The sequence below is a fragment of the Lagopus leucura genome, unplaced genomic scaffold, assembly GCF_019238085.1.
Source record: "Lagopus leucura isolate 7727_CA_CO unplaced genomic scaffold, USGS_WTPT01 Super-Scaffold_100008, whole genome shotgun sequence".
In the NCBI taxonomy this organism is placed as follows: domain Eukaryota; kingdom Metazoa; phylum Chordata; class Aves; order Galliformes; family Phasianidae; genus Lagopus; species Lagopus leucura.
In genome coordinates this window covers 32,971,607-32,989,837 of record NW_024962265.1, presented here as the reverse complement: position 1 = coordinate 32,989,837, position 18,231 = coordinate 32,971,607, and the positions used below count along the sequence as shown (strand labels likewise).

The following is an 18,231-nucleotide window of genomic DNA, read 5'->3' as shown; positions in this document are numbered from 1 at the left end:
GCAGCCATGAGACAGTGGGTCACTTCTGCTGGTACAGACTTTTACAAGAGTGGCATGCAGGCTCTTGTTCATCACTGGCAAAAATGCATAGCTAATGGTGGTGACTACATTGAAAAATAGCATTTTGTAGCTGAGAATCTGCTCAATCAAATAGTGTTACTGGGCTCTTCATATCTGCTGTAGTTTCCATGGAAATAAATAGGAGGCATTACTTACGGACCAAACACTCTACAGGGCTTATTGTATTTTCAGTGAGAAGCAGAGTTGTTATTTTGTGTACCTACTGGGAAAGGACGTGGGGGAAATGGGAAAAAGGGGAAAAATGATCTTAATGCTCTGTGCCACTCACCAAATAAATCCCTTAGGGCACTGGTAGGAAAATGCAGCAGCTCATGGTGATCTGGGCTTTTATGCAGTAGAACTAAAGGCAGATTTTCTCTGTTATGCTGCATTTATAGACCACATCTGTGCAGTGCCAAGTTGGACTGGGAGGAAAAAACTTTTTTTTTTTTTGGTCAGCTAGTCTATTAAAATGTTTTTGTATTAACACAAGAGAAAACCTGAATTGAAATTTTAGATGTGGGCTATGGCATTTCATTCAGTGAATACTATGAAAGCTGTGAAAGTGGGAAAAATGATGTGCTGTTAAGTATCATTTATGGAGCAGACATTGTAAGCACTGCTAACCACTATAACCAGGGCAAATAAGCCTGCTTCGGCCTCATTCTGTTAAAGCAATGGTAGAAAACTTCACCTGTACCCTCAGATCAGATGCTATGGTTAAGTAGTCTTGTACTGGGCTGTTCTCTACCAAGAGTATTTAAATCAGCCTTCATTGTCTCATGGATGAATCTGTTTCTCTTGCGGTCTCCTTTTCCTTAAAACCCTACCTAAAATCAATCTTCTAATTGCTCAGGTAAACCACGTTCGTACCAGGGACTTTGACTGCTGTCTGGTTGTGCCCCTGATTGCAGAATCTGGCAATAAGCTGGAACTGGTCATCAGCAGAAACCCACTGGCATCTCAGAAAGGAAGCTCAGACCAACAGCCTTCAGCGAGCGGGGAGTGGAGCAAGCAGAATAATGCCTTTCTTCAACAGACCGAGCATGGTAACATGAACACAGAGACACGGGATCCCACAAACACATTATAGCAGAAAATCATTTTAGTGGGACATTTGGTAATGAAAGACAATTATGGTGCTAAATCCCTTTAGGATTTCTCTGAGGATAAGCTCAGATACAACATAGCACTAAAAAGCACAGGAGGTCAGTCTGTCCGTCTCAAGGCTTATATTAATTCATGATCACTTTTTTAGAAGTTTAATTCTTTGTTAAGTCATTCCATTCTAAACAATCTACCATTAGCAACGGTACATCAGGGCCTTTCCCCCCCCCCAAACAGGAAACTGGGGAGATGTTTATACATGGTATAAACGAAACAGTCCTTTCCCTTTAGCAGCAGCAGCTGTGTGAGGGGAAAAGGGCAGTTAACTCCTAACAGTGGTGTCCAGGTTACATGATTTTTAAAAGCATTTGATCAGGAAGTCAGTGTCAGCTGGCTGAGGAAGAATGCTGTGCTGCAGCCCGTGCTCTCATTAGCTGCCCAGCATTGTCATTCTGGGGATCTGCGTCCTGCTGGCAAGCAGGGGACACTCTGTAGACAAAGCACGGGTTAGATGTTTGAACAGAATGCTTGTAGGAAGCTGTGGCACGTGGTGAACACTGCTCCCCAACAACTGGGATAAATTTTATTAGATCACATGTTATTATTCCCTATGCAATGAAATATTTAATGGCAGGTCTTGCAGCCTGCAAGGCTTTTTAAGTAGAGACTTTTTTAGCGGGATTAAAAACCTCTGAAGGAGGATTACTGACGAGTAAAACTGAAATGTTCAGACAAATTAGAAAGGTTTTAAAAGAAAATTGATTTTTAAAACAATAGCAGTGGAAGATTGATACAAAAGTTCTTTAATGATCCATAAACCTATCAACTTCTACTGTTCTACATGAGCTTTTTAAGCCAAACGATTTCTTGGGGGAACCAGTGTCCCATTTAAAATGCTTTGTTCTCAGCCTTCTTTATGATAAACATCCCCCTACAACACGTTTTTAGAATTTAAAACTGTAAATATATTTTACAAACATCACAGATTCCCTCCACTCCCCTCAAGCAATAAAATACTGCCAGTTGCTTTATATGCCCACCAGCAGCTGCTTTGGTTTATTCCAGTATTCAAGTTGTTATTGGTAATTATTGTTCTTGGTGAATATAAAGATACTGGGTTTGTACATTTGTAGAGTCACCACATCCAAGCAATCACCCTACGGAACTGTTTCTGGTCATTTTAAACTGTTACCTGTATCCCTATTGCTGTTTCCAATCCATGAACGAGCTCACCTGCCCCCTGCACACAACTGTCTCATTTATATTGCAGCACTGCCACAAAAGGTCAGAGGAACATTCAATGCTGAGTCATGTAAAAAAAAAAAAGTCCATAAGTCACTTAAATACGTATTTTTATTTGTAACAAATAAGTATTAAACTGTAAAGTATTTTTGTACAAATTTAATACTTTAATAGCATGATATTTATCGTCTATGTATGTTTTTTTGAAATTCAAACTGTTGCAAATATTTGTATGGAAAAAAACTGTATAAATTGAAATAAACTGTGATTTAAGGGCGTTAAAAAAGGTAGTATTGGTCTGCTTTGTTCTTTCCTGACATGAAAAAAAAAATCAAGAGTAAAAAGCAAACCCTCCAAATTGTAGTAAAGTCTGAAGTTTGAGTAAATGTTCAGCTCATTTAATCACAGCAATTACAGTTGCTCAAGTCATGCAGTACAACAAAAAGGAAGTGGCGATGTTATTTGGGTTCTGACTTGGAATGTTACTTCCAAGAACGTTAGCAGATGGAAAGCAACAGCAGCAAGTTCTGCATTGCTTTCAAGTACCGAGTGGGAAAAAGTAGCTGTGTCACTGATTGCAACTTCTGTTTCTCATTTTAACAAGATTAAAATTCGTAAACCATCAAAGCTTAATGCCCATAGTTCTGCCACATTAGAGAAATGTGAATTCCTGTTTGCAAACTTATTATTTGGCTGAAAAGCAAATTGCAACTTTTGGCACAGCCATAGATTCTAATCAGTACTGCAGCTTTAGGAGATACAGATAAAACCGATAGCTGTGCCTGGAGTGCTCAAACAAAAGAATGCCCGTATATTATTCAGGTGAACCTCTGGATCCTGAGAGCTCCTTCTTTAGGAAAATAAAAGACTGTAATGATTTTTGAGGACTGACACCAAGGAATCTTCTACTAAACACTGAAAATATAAAAGGCTCGCTTTAAAATGCATTTTTCCGAAGAGAAAATGCAGTTACAGGAAGGTTTTTGAAAGTCATCTGCATACCCAGCTTCTACCCAGAAACCTTAAACAAAACAGATGTACTCATGAAGAGGACAGTTAATTGTAGGTCAGCTTTTGAAAAGCTTCCTGGGAGTTACTTGCTCCAAAGTTAGGCTCCTGAGTCTGGCAGTCCCAAGTGGGGAGTCTTTTCCTAATGGCTGTCAAAGGAAAAAGCACATCATCAGAGTTTGAACCAGAACTAAAATACAGGAACCAAAAACAGCTTCAAAAAAACAAAAGGTCTGCACCCACGACAGCTCCCAGAAATTAGATACAGGAAGATTAAAAAAAACTGATTAGCATGTATTTTGCCCATTAAAATATTTGACAATTTGAAATGTGCCTACTTCAGTGATGGCACTGTATATAAATGTATCGCAGCAGGTCAGCTCCTAACAGCTGACTTCTGTGCAGGAAGGATAAAGCTCCCCAAAAGATCGTTGCAGTCAGCAACACGATCCATAAACTGGCTGCTATTAGATGATAACTTCTTTCTCCTCACTAGCCACATATTACTCTGCCCATGTTGGAAATTATGAATAGCAGAACCATCGTAACAGTGTCCAGGCTAATTGCAGCGGTCAAAGACAACACAAGAGTTTGTTTTAAGCTTTCCAATATTTGAACTTCAAATACTTTCAAAAGTAAGGAGATACTTACATCCTCAGAATCCTCTGCGTGGCTTTGTTGTCTCTTACATGGACTTATCTGCTGTGAATTACCCATGTGCTCTTTATTGAGATCTGCTGAGCTCTTTAGCTGAATCCTGTCAGTTCCAGGTTCAGGTGGATCAGGAACATCTCGAATTAAAGAAACAGGCTGAGTCCCAGGCTCTTGACCTGGCCAGCTCGTTGTCAGAGGAGAGGATGTTTGTGTCAGGCAGTTGTTTGTATTTGCAATTGCCTCTCTCAAAAACCTCTGTAAGCGAGTTTTTCTGGGAAAGTTATTGTTAGTGACTGCTTTCCTGAGGTGCATCTCTTCAGCAATAACGTAGACACGGCAGCGTCCTCTGGTCACAGCTGTGTACACGTGCTGCCAGTGCTGACGGCCTGGATTGCCAACCACATAGACAACTGTTTTCTCCTCAGAACCCTGAAATGCATTTAAGAATGCCTTAGCAAATGAACATCTCCATCAAGGAATAAAAAAATAAAAAGGATAGCTTCCAACAACAGGGAACTTGGAGATACTTATCCTGCATCCCAAGAATTTGAGTTGCTTTGAGACTTTCAAGTGCAAATTAAGTGCCTTGCCACGAAGAAAGCATGAGAAAGTTTTACCACCTGATAGCTTTGTTTTGCTTTTTTTTTTTACCTGAAATGTGTGAATAGTTCTGGCCCATGCATGTTTTATATGACAGAGCTTCTTCAGAGCCTTATAGTTCACAGTGTACGTGGAGCCGTATGTGCTGCTGATGGTCAGTAAGCGCTGCTTATTAATTTCTACATCCTAAAGAAATAGCATAACAACACTCAGTGGTAAGCTTGTATTATCAGTTTGATCACAGAATCATAAAATCATAGAATGGCCTGGGTTGAAAAGGACCACAATGATCATCAAGTTTCAACCCCCTGCTACGTGCAGGGTCACCAACCAGCAGACCAGGCTGCCCAGAGCCACATCCAGCCTGGCCCTGAATGCCTCCAGGGATGGGGCATCCACAGCCTCCTTGGGCAACCTGTTCCCAGTGATTGACCACCCTGAGTGAAAAACTTCCTCCTAATATCTAACCTAAACCCCCCCCCCGTCTCAGTTTAAAACCATTCTCTCTTGTCCTATCACTATCCACCCTCATAAACAGTCATTCTCCCTCCTGTTTATACACTCCCTTCAAATATTGAAAGGCCACAATGAGGTCTCCCTGGAGCCTTCTCTTCTCCAAGCTAAACAAGCCCAGTTCCCTCAACCCTTCTTCATAGGAGAGGTGCTCCAGCCCTCTGATCATCTTGATTAACTTCTGCACCTGCGTGTGTGTCTGTAGTCTGTATTTCTCCAAAACTAAGGTAGCTGCAATGTCAACCAAATGAAACAGTTTCAGAAGACACTAAGCCCAAGAGATCACTATCTTCCACTGACCACATTCAAGGAAAATGCTTGCACTGTACAGGGCCTACCCTGAGTCCTGTTTAGTGCAGAAGAAAAAAATCCTATATATGAAGTTTTAATACCCAGAAAACTAAGATTATCCCAGGACAGCATGAAACGTTACCAGTAAGCCCACTTAACCATTTGCTACCAGAAATGGAGACAAGCTTGCTTTCTTCCACCAATCCTGCACAGTCCTTGCTTCCTATGCACAAACACTGATGCTTCCAGTGCATCTTTTGCTGAGTCAACTCAACTCACAATCCAGGAGAAAAATACATGGTCTTTGTGTTGGTATGTTTATTTGGCAGCTTAGTTTTCCGCTGGGAACTCAAGCAGCAACATTAGCCTTATTCTTTACCTAAGACTGTTTCTACCTACATCAAGAAGACTGCATTTCACTTACAATGCATTCACAATGTATATTTATAGAATTTAGAACAAAAAATGAACTCGCAGTGCTGAACAAGAGAAACCAACTGAAAAACATTTTACAAAAATGACAGAGATACTTTTGCAATTCCATTGCAAGTCTGCCTCTTTCTTGTAAGAAGGTAACATTTCACAACAGTTTATCAGGACCATCAGGTATCTATTATAGACTAAACTTTTCAAGCAAAAATTGCACTGCTCTGAGGACTCAAAAAGGACTGGGTTGGATACCATTATTTATTTGCACACATTCCTGCAGCAACAACTTACATTTGTTATGAAAAATATATCTCCATTGCACAGTCGTTTGCCCTCCTCAGTAGTCTCTGTACTGAGGGTGGTTTCTCCATTTCTGCATTTCTGGTGGTCAGGATCCTGTCCAGTACCAGGGTCTGGTAAGAGATCCTTGAGGTACGTATTTCTCATGCAGGAAATCTTGTCATCAACTTGAAATAAAAGTCGTCTTTTATGGTCTCTGGGTCAGAGAAAGAAAAAGTGAGACGTATTTACTACATATGCATTTATCATCAGTCAGTATTTCTACTCTTTCCCCTCTCTGTACCTGAGTCAGAATACAGATCTGACTTACACTCAAAACAGTGAAGACAACTCACATCTAAAAGGCGTTTCTCAAACTTCTTTCAAGCAAGCAAACAAACAAACACCAAAATGCTGCTCCCAAATCAATACATTTCAGTATTGATCTAGAAATAACACAACATGAAGAATAATTAACCTTTTTCTTCAGAGTTGTTTTTATGTCAATTTTATCTACTTCACAATCACTCAAAACTTTGGAAGTCACTGACAATTTAAACAACAGGCAAACAATTTATCCTCTCCCTTTTCAAAGTCCAGGACGAAAATTAAAAGACCTAACAAAGAAATATAACGACCTCTACCATAAATAATCAGGTCTAGAGGCAAACAAAAATGTTTAAAATGTTTCAGAATTTTCTTTTAGGTTGTGGCCTGTTGTGACACAAAAACAAAGTGAGATTCTGCAAGGTGAAAACTGCCAAGCAGTGGCTTACCTGGTTAAATGGTTTGAATAGTGTTGGCAGCAAAGTTCATTTATTAGATCACAATCTTGCCTACCATGCAAAACAAGAACATGGAAAAATCATGATGTACTTAAAGGATAGGAAACACACAGCAATTACATGCAACACCACGTTATATATAATTATATATTTTATATATATAATTTTATATATTTTATATATAATTTTAATTATAAATTATATAATTAAAAAGCAATGGAGAAAGTCCATCTCAGCTGTGATCTTCCACCATCAACTGACAACAATCACTGATTCAGAGTCTGAAGATAAAGTAGTAACAGTACAGTTTCTTCCAAATAAAAAAAGTGATGTCTTTTAATGCATACCTAGATTAGCGTGATTCACTGTTCAGATGAAACCGAAGAAAAACTAAAGCCAGGTAAAATATATTTGGTGGTGGGTGTATTATAGCTAGCCAGGAGATTTGCTCTTTTTATATATTTGCCTTTTAGAGACCTGGAATTTTAACTTTTAAACACAGATTAAGTACTTAAAAATATATTACAGAAGAATCATTAATAATAGTCTCCTACTTGAATGCAGACTGGAGAGATACAACCAATTTCAGAGTTATTCGATGTTGGCAACACGTGAACTAGCTGACATGCTCAAATCAGTTTATTTGCACACTGGCAACCTGCAAATAGTATTTTTAATTGCTGAAAAAAGGTACTTCATTAATTCAATTCAATACTTCATTAAAACAAAAGAACACTGCCTCGTTGCCAGCATCACAGCCAGGGTCTCATAGGATCCACTGCAAAATGTCACTGCTTGTGTCTGTCCTTGTGACAAACATAAAAGTAAAAAGTGTGGTGTAAAACAATGTGAAGCTTGTAGGAAAATCTAGCAGATCTCCATGAAGAGACTGGGGGCAAGAAGCTTAAGAAAAGACACAGGTCTGTTTTTCTAACACTTTCTATGACATTACCACCAGTCTTTCCAGCTCAACACATTCAGCTATTTTTAGGTTGTGGCTGCTAGCAAGGATTTTTCAGTGTTTGCCTATGTGCCCATTTACCTTCTGAAAGCAAGGAACTGTGACTGTGTGGCATCCTGCAATCCTGGTCCTTCTTTAAGTAAAGCCTTTATGGCAGCTTGCAAGTCTGATTTAGAAGACATAAAAGATAAAGATGAAGAACAAACAGTTTAAGAAAAACATAATTCAGTATGAAATTGCCTTTGCTCATTTCTTGTTTCAGCCCCATTTCTACTTGTTTGAATGCACGATGTTTAAATTGTATTTACATACACTTACACACACACAAATCTTCTCAAAAAGCATCATGCAGTTATCCCACTACAAAAATGGGAGACAGGAGTGACACAACAGATAACATCTTATTCTTCCAGTAAGTAGTTGCATACATGGTATTTCATGCAGAATCAGGTTTTTATACAGTGCATAAGAGAGGTGTGGATAGAACATCTTAAAACCAGGGCACTATAGATTTCAGTTTCACAGAAGAAATGTATGTTTAGTACTCTGTTAGCTGAGGAAGTGACTAAAGCAAGATGAGGTGTTTTTGGTTTTTTTTCCACTATTTTTTTTTTTCCAAATCGCAAACTGAAGATTTTTTATGTGTATAAAGTGGAGGGCCTTCATGCCACTTATCCAATAAGGGTCAGTATGGAAGCTGCATTACACCCAATTTGAAACCCAACTGGTGAACTGGAGCTCTACAGCAGATCCTTTGCACCTATGAGTTTCGCTGTGTGCACTTACAGAAGGCAAACTTCAAAGTATGAATCTAGCCTTTACACCATACACAAAGCTAAACAAGACTAAAATCTCCCCAGAATGTTCATTCCAGCCTAACAGCCAGTGTTTTACCAAAGGGAAAGTCAAGATCACAACCAAAATGTACACACGTACTATCAGAACCCCCACCAGAAGGCAAAGCAATAAAAATGAATTTCTTCTCAGGGCTTGGCATTGCCAGCTCTTTATTCCAACCAGAAAATTTCAGCACTTCATCAAATTCAGGAAGCTTCCGGAGAGAGATTCTGGACCGCAGAAAGGAGGGAAAGTAGAAAAGAAATATTATTTCCAGTTGAAGTATTCCTCTGGCCTGAAGTTCATCATTTATAAATTTTAGCCCACATGCCATACAATACATAGGGACGTGGAATAAATCCTAATACATGCAGCATCTATGGATATAGATACTAATTTTCAATGAGAAACTGCAACAGAAACAGTGCTACAGATTCTTTAGGCACTTGAGCACAGCTAAGGGACCAGCTCTACTACAAGAAAGCTTACATCCACAAGGAAATCCTACCTTGTTGCATTATCTACAATGAGTTGGGATTCAGCTCTGTGATTAGTTCGCAGTTCCACAGAAAAGCCTCTTGATTTTAAACTATTAAAGATATCAGCTAGCATGTTGCCAGGGTCAATGCTTGGTAGCTGCCTAGTATCACCTAAACAGAATGTGAGTTAGTATTTGTGAGGAGTAACAACAGAACATCTACAGAACCACCAAACAAGCAAAAATAAACAGAAAAAAACCCTATGGTATTGGAAAGAAACAGCCAGAGAAACACTCAAAGACTCAGCCCTCAACATAGTGTGACACTTTGGAATCCAAGTGTCCACAATTCACATGAAATGAATCTAAGAACCTCATGCCTGGGGAATCAGACTGTGGTGTAATTTAAACCTTACATTTTCCCCATTCAGCAATGCCAAAGGAGCACGTTTGATTATGACCATGATCATAATCAAACTTGTCCAGACACATTTTGAAAGTTACCTATTTAAAAATGACCACCAAAAAAAGCACTGTCAGAAAGAAGAAAATTGTCATTTTATACTTGTTTTCCTTCTGAATCAAAACAAATTCATGCTAGTGTTAAGGACCCTATGGAACTTGTCTCCTAACATCTGATTCCTACTATCTTCTTTCAATTCTTTCAATTCTTTACAACTCTTGCACCCTGCTGCAAGGTGTGATAAGCCACCACATGGAAGTCACAATACTTTCAGAATCAGACAAAAGACTGCTAAACAGATAACAGAGACACCGATCCTTTCGTACTGACAGTTGAGTTGGAAAACTGTTGGGGTCTGATTGTTCTAACTCGACTTCATGCATGAGCAGAAATAGCCAAGGAGAGAACAGTGTAACCTTCTGGGCTTTTAAAGAATCAGCAAGATTAGTTTCAGCTCTGATATTTCTACTGTATTTTGTACGCTATTAAATTATATTAAATATTGTCTATTCCTAATTGTTTATTTTTTCCACTTACCTAGAATAATAAGTTTGGCAAGCTGAGCATGCTCACATAAGAGCTTTAAAACTAAGCTAAGAATGTGTACAGACACCAAGCTTCCTTCATCCACAATCAGAACTGTCACAGTAGAAAACTTCCATGGCACTTCTTTTTCAGTCTGCCTCCATGATTTAAAACTATAGATGATCTAGAAACAAATTGAAATAAATCATGCTCTGGCACTAATCAGCTGTGAACTGTCTTATAAAGATAGCCATAGTGTGGTATATTCTAATCTTGTATTTAGAGCTATTGCCTTCAGTTCTGAAATGAACTTTTTGGTACCTTGGACAACAGAGACTTAAATTTATAAAGTTTTACAGTACATGTCTGTAAGTAGGAAAACGGTGTAAATGAAATTCATCTCATCATCCAACCCCAGGCTGCTCATCTACTCACATATGTGCAGGTATTAATAGGATTGCTATGCAATTAGGAAACAGCTTTGCCAGCTAAGGAAGTTATTTCTGTTCTTACATCTGGAACAGACTATAAAATTGTATGAAAAAACAAGGAGCTAAAAAGACCAGATACCCTAGAAAGGCACATATTTGATATAAGTAAAAGAGAAAAAAGTTACAGCAAACAATGTATTCCAAATGCCTCATTTATGGTTTCCCAAAATGTTACACTGATATTCAGATGCTGGCCAGCTGTACCTAAACATTATCACTAATAGCTAAAAACTCTTAAGGAAACTTCAGTAAAAAGCTTTCTTCCAAAACAAGAATCAACAGTGTCTATAGGTCTGTTGTGACATTGTTAAAAAAGAGGAAAAGATCCTCACCTGATGCAGAGTGTATGCAGGAAGCTTGGTTTTCTCACTCAAAAGGCTTGCTGCCCTCCCTGTGGGTGCAGTAAACAGAACATTCAAGGGATTTTTTGTGCAAGTGTCCTCGGACTCCCAGTGACGATCAAAAGTATCCCACTCCTCAGACACATCCAGGTCTTCTTCAAAGTCCTTAGAAGCAGCTTCCACTTCTTTTTCTATCTGCTTTAAGTGCCGAAAAAGGCTGCTAACAATTGTACTCTTCCCACAGCCTCCTTTCCCACTTATGATTGTGACAGGATTAGAACAAATCTTTTCTATAGCGATCACCTGATCTAGGTCTACCTCTGCTTTACTTTGGGTACCAGATGTAGATGCCACTTCCCTTTCAGGGAACTGATTTTCACAGTGATGATAGTCTGGATTATCTTCCTTCAGATGTTCCACTTCATGAGCCTGGATACCATGCGTTTTGCTGTCTACAACTTCTCTTGACATCTCAGAAGCGTTAAGTATTTTTCTCACATCAACATCTAGTTGCCAGGAGCATTTTGACAGAAGATCACCTATACACATCGCAATGTCTTTCTCAGATTTGTAAAGATGAGGCAGAAACACCAGTGTCTTCTCCCTAATCACTATATTCTCATCTTTCAGAAATTCCAGAGATTGCCAAGCACCCTCAATGGACATATCTTCAGATACAAAACGAGTTAATTCATCCTGATCCTCGTAAGTGTGTCCCATTTCTCTGCAGCGTTTCTTCAGTTTATTATACAGAATCAAAGCATTCTTCTGCAAGTCAGGAATCTTCCGGAGGAGGTGTTCACACTGACGGAAGGCATCCCACGTTGCCTCACAGTAAGAAAGATTCAGTTCCCTGTAAGTAATCTTGTCCCCCAAAAGAATCAAAGCAAACATTTATTTCAGATATGTTACTTTCACTCTTGCTGATCACCATTCCTCTGAGTATACGCAACTTGCAAAACAATCAAAGTGGGCATCAGTAAAACCTCTTGGTGGAAAGGATGTGACACACTGAAATAGACTGGATAGGTAGCTGAGTCTCTGAAACTGGAGGTTTCTAGAGACAAGTCAGAACAGATGTGAGCAAAAGCTTGTGGGGCTGAAGCAGAGATTAACAAGTCACATTTCTTAACTACTCAGCTTTAGTTCACATCTAAAGTAGATGTCCACTAAGGCGAGGCACAGCGGCAAAGTTGCACAGCAAGCGCAGTTGGTGCCAGTAAAGGACACCAAGAAGGTAAGAGGTGGCCACAAGTCCCATAATATTAAAAAGAAGAATACCACAAACCAGATGATCTCTTAAAGTGTAACTTCTCTACCTTTGCTATGAAAGCATGCTCTTGTTCTATGCATTAAGAATAGAAAAACTCCACTTGCTGGTATAAACTTGGAAAGCAGATTTGTGAATTTTAGATTGTTCTTAAAGTTCTCACTTTCAGCCTGACTTAATTTTCTATTTCCTATTGGAAGGACTAAGCAAAACACTGCAACATAATAGATTTTTAAATCTTTTCACATTGATTAACCACAGAACAACTGGAAAAAAAAAAACTGCTCAAATTGAGCACAGTAAATCATGCAGTTCAAAATGAACTAAGCTTAGCTCCCAGAAATGCCCAGCTAATAAAGTGAACATCATCAAAAGGATACTGTGTTCTAAAGAAGATGTAATGTAACCAATACCGCATTTTTTACCCTTCTTAACATTACTTACCCTGCTGAATCCAAGTTTCCATGGCTCGTTTTTTAATATTTCATCCAACTTTGTTAGTATCTCATCTTCAAAATGTACCGTCTCACCATCCGTATCATCATTTTCAGTCCTTCTTTGCCAGCACACCGTATCCAAAAGAGAGCAAAAATGGCGCGGCAGAAGAGTAGGCAAGAATTCCAGTATCATAGGGTAAGTCAGGGCTACCAACACTGCCTTCCATGCAACTGTAGGCACCATAAACCATAAATTTGAAGCAATATCCAAAAATATTTGCAAAGATAGATTAAAGTGACTCTGGCTTTTATCCTTCTGCCTCCCACATATCCAAAGCATCTCTAATTTCTTGCAGTTTCTCACTCTTCATAAGCCTTTTCAAATTCTTTTTTAAGTCTGTTCTCTCTCTGAACTGCTTTTGGAAAAAAGTGAACAGATAAAAACTACAGCTCAACGTACTCATTTGGAAAATGCGCATCATACATTTGGTTTAAACTACACGCTCAATGGCATCTTGTAGAAAGTCCTTTCAGACCTCATTGGGCAATTTTCATACATGTGTACAGAAGAATGTTTAAAATCCAGAACAAGAAAACAGGCTTCTAAGTCTGTAATATCAGATCAGCACAGAAACTTAGGAAAGCCAGTGGGGAAAGGCAGTGGGGAACAGTTTTCTCAATGACCCTAAACTTAAGTAATCACTTCACGGCTTGAAGAATGAACTACAATAGTAGCAACATGACCTATGGAGTGGGGCAGTAGTTGTTTCTGTTGCCCAAATATAGAGAAAAAATAAAGTTTAATTAGTAACAAACTAATTTAAGTTGGATATTAGGGAAAAATCTGCCAACTGCAAAAACAGAGAACAGCATACTTATGCTCACTGTGCAATCTTTTTCACAGGTAAGTACCAACATATTAAACAATCAGAAGTGATCCATATATCCCATGACAACTCATGTAGAGTTCTAGTTCAGAGCTCTATGATCAGAATTCAGACCAGAGCTCCAATCAGTACACAGGCCAATCTCTTCAAAGTCATGGAAAGATGTGAAGTCTGTAAGCAGTACTAAGAATTTGTCTATCATCACAAAAACAGAATAAAAAGTCCACAGAATTGTGAAAATTTTCCTCACATACATGATTTGGAGGAAAGTCAGCTCAGATCTAACAGAAGCTATGAACTCTCTTATCTGACATGACCTGACTTCCAGAACTGTAACCTCCAACCTGTAGTTCAGTAAACAAGTAAGTAGTGGAAGACTTCATTTATAGTCTGGTCCCACACACCGAATGCCTGTTAGTGGTTTGCATATTTTATGTGTGCAGATAGAACACTTAAGTTGAATCACAGTATCAGAAGGAACAGAATAGATGCTTGCTTCAGAAGCACACTACTGATTCATTCACTAACACTCATACACTCACAACATCATCATTCCCACCAGGATCCTCAGTACGCCTGAAATGTCTCCATGTGGAGACACTCCAGTGCTTCCTCACTTTGCTCCCCAGCCTGCTGATGGGAGGAGTTCAAATTCACCCGTTAGCTCATAAAACTCTCAAAATATCACATGATATACCTACCTGATTTCCAAACGTAGTATAAGATATCAAAATCCTTAGTGTCTCCTTGTTTCTTCCCTGTCGATAAGTGCGCAACTTGGAATTGTTTTAGTTTTTCTTCAAGATTTTCAAAACTTAGTGTAGATTTTGCAGGTAGCCAGGCAAAAAACAACTTCTTAAAATACTCAGGAACTCCACATTCCTTGAGAAAAAGTGAGAAGACTTCTCGGTTGTTGTCTTCTATATTGGTTCGAAGAAAATAGGATGGATATCCCTGAACAAAATACTTTGACCCCCCTTTTTTAACTTTAACATTAACTGTCCACCAGGGGCCAACTAATGGAAAACGTCCAACTACTTCATACTCCTTTTTGGAGCTCTCTTGTATAATAGCTGAAACATTAAGAAGAAAAATAAATGAACTGTTACTGCTAGCCATAAAAAATAAAAGTTTACTTTAGTTAGGAGAGTTTTGGTTATCATTGAACATCTTGGCTTGGAAGGGACCTCAAAGAACATCTACTTCCAACCCCCTGCTGCAGGCAGGGTTGCCACCCGCTAAATCAGATACTAGATCAAGCTGTCCAGGAAGATTATTTTTATCTTTTGTACAGTAAATTACAGCAATAAAAGGAAAGAAGCATAAGTTTTCATGAAAATCCTAATGTCAGTCTTGTCGGTAGTATTTAAAAATGAAATTACAACCAACCTGAGAAACAAGAACTAAAACGGCTTCTCTAAGTGTGAGAACTACAAAATTAAGTGTAAGAATATTTTTCTAATCAGTTAAAGATGTTAACATACAGTTTAACATCTAGCTTATACCATATATACCAAGATAGTTTGAAATTCTGGACAAGCTTGTCACAAAGCACAGTAGAGCAACAGGACTGGAGGGAATGGCCTCAAGTTGTGCCAGGGGAGATTCAGGTTGGACGTTAGGAAATACTTCTTCCCTGATAGAGTAGCCAGGTGCCGGAATGGGCAGCTCAAGGAAAATGGTGGAGTCACCGACCCTGGAAGTGTTGGAGAAACTTTCAGACGTTGTATTGAGGGACATGGTTTAGTGAGAGATACTGGTGGTAGATGTCTATGGGACAGAGTGATCTTGGAGGTCTTTTCCAACCTTGGTGATCCTATGGTTCTACATACCACAATGCCTGCATGCTCTTTTCATGTATTTGCATGCCAAATACTTCCTGCATGTGAGTCAACCAAAACGCATGCAAGCACCAGCTTAAAACAACTGTGGCATTCTTCACCACTCGCTGCGCTCCTCTCTCCACCCTCATCCCCTCAGCAGGAACTCTTCCTCGCTCAGCCACAGCATCAGAGCTCGACTCCAAGACAACGTTTCCATTTATTTTCCCTCCCTGCTGCTCAGAAGAATTTAGAAACGTTTCAAACAGTTCAGGGATAAGAAGTGTCTAATGGGAAGGAGTAGCTCTGACGTCCACCCGTAGGAGGAGCAGACCTAAGGCCAACTATGGTTAGTCATGCTGGGGGGGCTCTGGGCGTGCCATGGAGCGCAGGTGTCCCCGCTCACTGCAGGGAGATCGATGGCCTTTAAGGGTCCCTTCCGACTCAAACGATCCTATCATCACTCCTCCACGTCATTACGGTAATTAATTAATTGGCCGTTATGTGCAGCACAGGCCCACACGAGTGCAGAAGGCACTGCGCCTCCTTACGAAATCAGAAACCGGGGAAGGACAGTGAGTTTCTAGGTGATAGCTAACAGTCACCACAAAGCCCGGCCAAAGCAGCGCGGCTGCCCGCGCAGGCTCCGCGCCGCCGCCATGCCGGAGCAGGGCCTGCCGTTCCATCGCCCAGAGCTCCGTGCCGGGCAGCCCGGCGCCCCCGTTCTCGCTCCCGCTTCCCCTCACCGGCTCGGCGTGGGGGCAGGGCGGCCGCCAGCTCCCTCCCGGAAGCCTCCAGCAGCGCGGCCTCCGCCAAGTACGGCTCCTCCTCGACCTCTTCGTCCTCCTCGTCCTCCGAGCCCTCGGCCGCCCGCCGCGGAGGCAGCAGCACCCCCCACAGCTCCGCCGGCGCCCCGCGCCCCGTGCCTGCCATGTCGCGCCGCGGAAAGGAACGGGGCGGGGACGGCGGGCGGTGCGGGGTGCGGAGTGCGCGGCCCCGCTCCCCTCCCTGCGGCGGTGGAACTCGCGAAACCGCCGGGTCTTCACCTGAGATCTCCACCGTATCCGATACATTTCACCTCGCTGCACTCCTCCCCCACGCAGGGTAATGTTTTGCATAACCGATGTGCGAGTTTTTCATAAGATCCTCGCTTAAAGCCACCTGCACGTCCCTGTGGTGCAGCCCGGGATACATGGCGGCTCCAGCTTTCGCTTTCACTTTTAACGCAGATCTTTGTGTTTCCTGAAACTTTGCCGAAGAGCAGCTCGTTGCACGTCGTGGAGGAAAATCCCGAGCCATAACACGTTCACCATCGATATAACAGGACCACAGAATCACAGGGACCTCAAGACACTATCGAATCCAACCCTCTGCTAAAGCACGGTCCCTACCATAGGTCACACAGGTCCTACACACCAGCAGGAAATCCCCCTATTCCCTGCTGGAAGCAGCTGGTGTATGATGTTCTAAACAAACTACCACTACTTACTAGTTAATATGTTTATCTGTGCTAGGTTATTATGTAGCACACCTTCTTTAACAGGAGCCCCATCCTTTCACTTCTGCCTGCTCACCTCATCCAGTGAGTAGGTGTTTTCATTGAAGAGTTACGCTGAGTTTGCTTAATGCAGTGGTTTGGAACCAGCACAACCAGCCAACAAGCTCCTTGCTTTCTTCCTCTGTACAAAACCGAGGAGCCTCCAGCTCCATCACACGCTGTCCCTCTGTGGTTCTCTGCCTCTTCCCCATTTCTGGAAACACTGCCTATGTTACTGTGCCAAGTACTGTCTAAGAAAAGAAAGAGATCTGTAAACACGACTCCAGATTTTGAAAACCAGCAAGTTGTCTTGAAATAGTCCTTTCTGATTTCTGTCCAAGTCAACTTTAAACAATAGTGTTCTTTTTCCAGCCTAAATTCACAGGTAATGAAATTACTCCATTATTTAGCAGGCTGAGAAAAAGTGACCTATGGAAAGGGGTCAGGACAGTCACATTCAAGTTCCTTTAAACAATTCTAAGCATTAGCTCAGGGAAGTGCTTAGCAGTGTTATACAGTGATACATTGGTGGTTTAAAATACTTCTTTCCTGTGAAAAAAACAATCAGCTCTATGTTTGTGAAAGTGAAACTGCATGTCTGAGTGCCCTGACTAATGGAAATGCCATTACCCAGCTTTGGATATGTCAGCCTTGATTTTTGAAACTGTAACTATTTGCTGCTTAGGTGAAATGAGATCAGTTTTGCAAAGCGCTGATAATCAAAGGATCTTTTGGAAAATTTGGGACAAAATAATTTTGTTCATGGTGAAGCCAAGCTAAGGTTCACATCTGTTTGGTTCTCATTCCTCCCCTTACTCAATACTGCTGCCTGTGCAGTAAGAGACAGAAACTAGAGTAAATTCTTTATGTTATGAACTCAATGGTACAAGAAGGATTTCACTCCAGAAAGTCCTATTACAAGACTGAAAAATATAAAAATCAATGAGCAGTTGTATAGATGTAGACATTTACATCTATGTGCATTTGGCAATAAAAACCATGTGAATGTAAGACCAGGAAATTCAGTCAAAAATTACTCTGTCGTGAAGGTTTTGAATCATAGTTTGAAAAATACTTTGAAATCTTAGATCAGCTTTGGGTCTGGCTATCCCTCCATTATGTCTCACTTTAAATTCTACTCCAAAAGCCAAGAATGTATAGTAAAAGGAAAGCACGCTTTGACAGCCCTATGAATTTACCTCCTAATGCACTGTAA

General features: G+C 40.5%; 2 protein-coding genes across 3 annotated transcripts in view; one reads left to right on the top strand and one right to left on the bottom strand.

Moving 5' to 3' along the window:
* GRIP1 (glutamate receptor interacting protein 1) overlaps nt 1-2,672 on the top strand; it is a 309,262-nt gene extending 306,590 nt beyond the window's left edge. For both annotated transcript variants that reach the window (XM_042872389.1, XM_042872388.1), the window contains one exon: nt 917-2,672. In XM_042872389.1, coding sequence (XP_042728323.1) covers nt 917-1,153 — 237 coding nt within the window. In that variant the 3' untranslated portion in view covers nt 1,154-2,672. The remainder of the gene's footprint in view (nt 1-916) is intronic.
* On the bottom strand, nt 2,503-16,411 carry HELB (DNA helicase B). The gene is made up of 13 exons (XM_042872392.1): nt 16,225-16,411; nt 14,360-14,731; nt 12,779-13,002; nt 11,056-11,928; nt 10,245-10,416; nt 9,275-9,416; nt 8,866-8,996; nt 8,011-8,095; nt 6,960-7,019; nt 6,196-6,400; nt 4,723-4,857; nt 4,069-4,500; nt 2,503-3,566 (listed from the first exon to the last, which is right to left on the bottom strand). The coding sequence occupies exons 1-13, from the start codon at nt 16,409-16,411 to the stop codon at nt 3,477-3,479; spliced, it is 3,108 nt and encodes a 1,035-aa protein (XP_042728326.1). The 3' UTR covers nt 2,503-3,476.
* Nucleotides 16,412-18,231: the final 1,820 nt, after the last annotated feature.

Coding starts and splice junctions, on each gene's coding strand:
- HELB (XM_042872392.1), bottom strand. CDS start 16,411: ATGGCAGGCACGGGGCGCGGGGCGCCGGCGGAGCTGTGGGGGGTGCTG. Junction 8,997..9,274: donor ATTGTAGATAATGCAACAAG/GTAGGATTTCCT, acceptor TCTGCGGTCCAG/AATCTCTCTCCGGAAGCTTC. Junction 7,020..8,010: donor CAGTTCCTTGCTTTCAGAAG/GTAAATGGGCAC, acceptor TTTGCATGGTAG/GCAAGATTGTGATCTAATAA.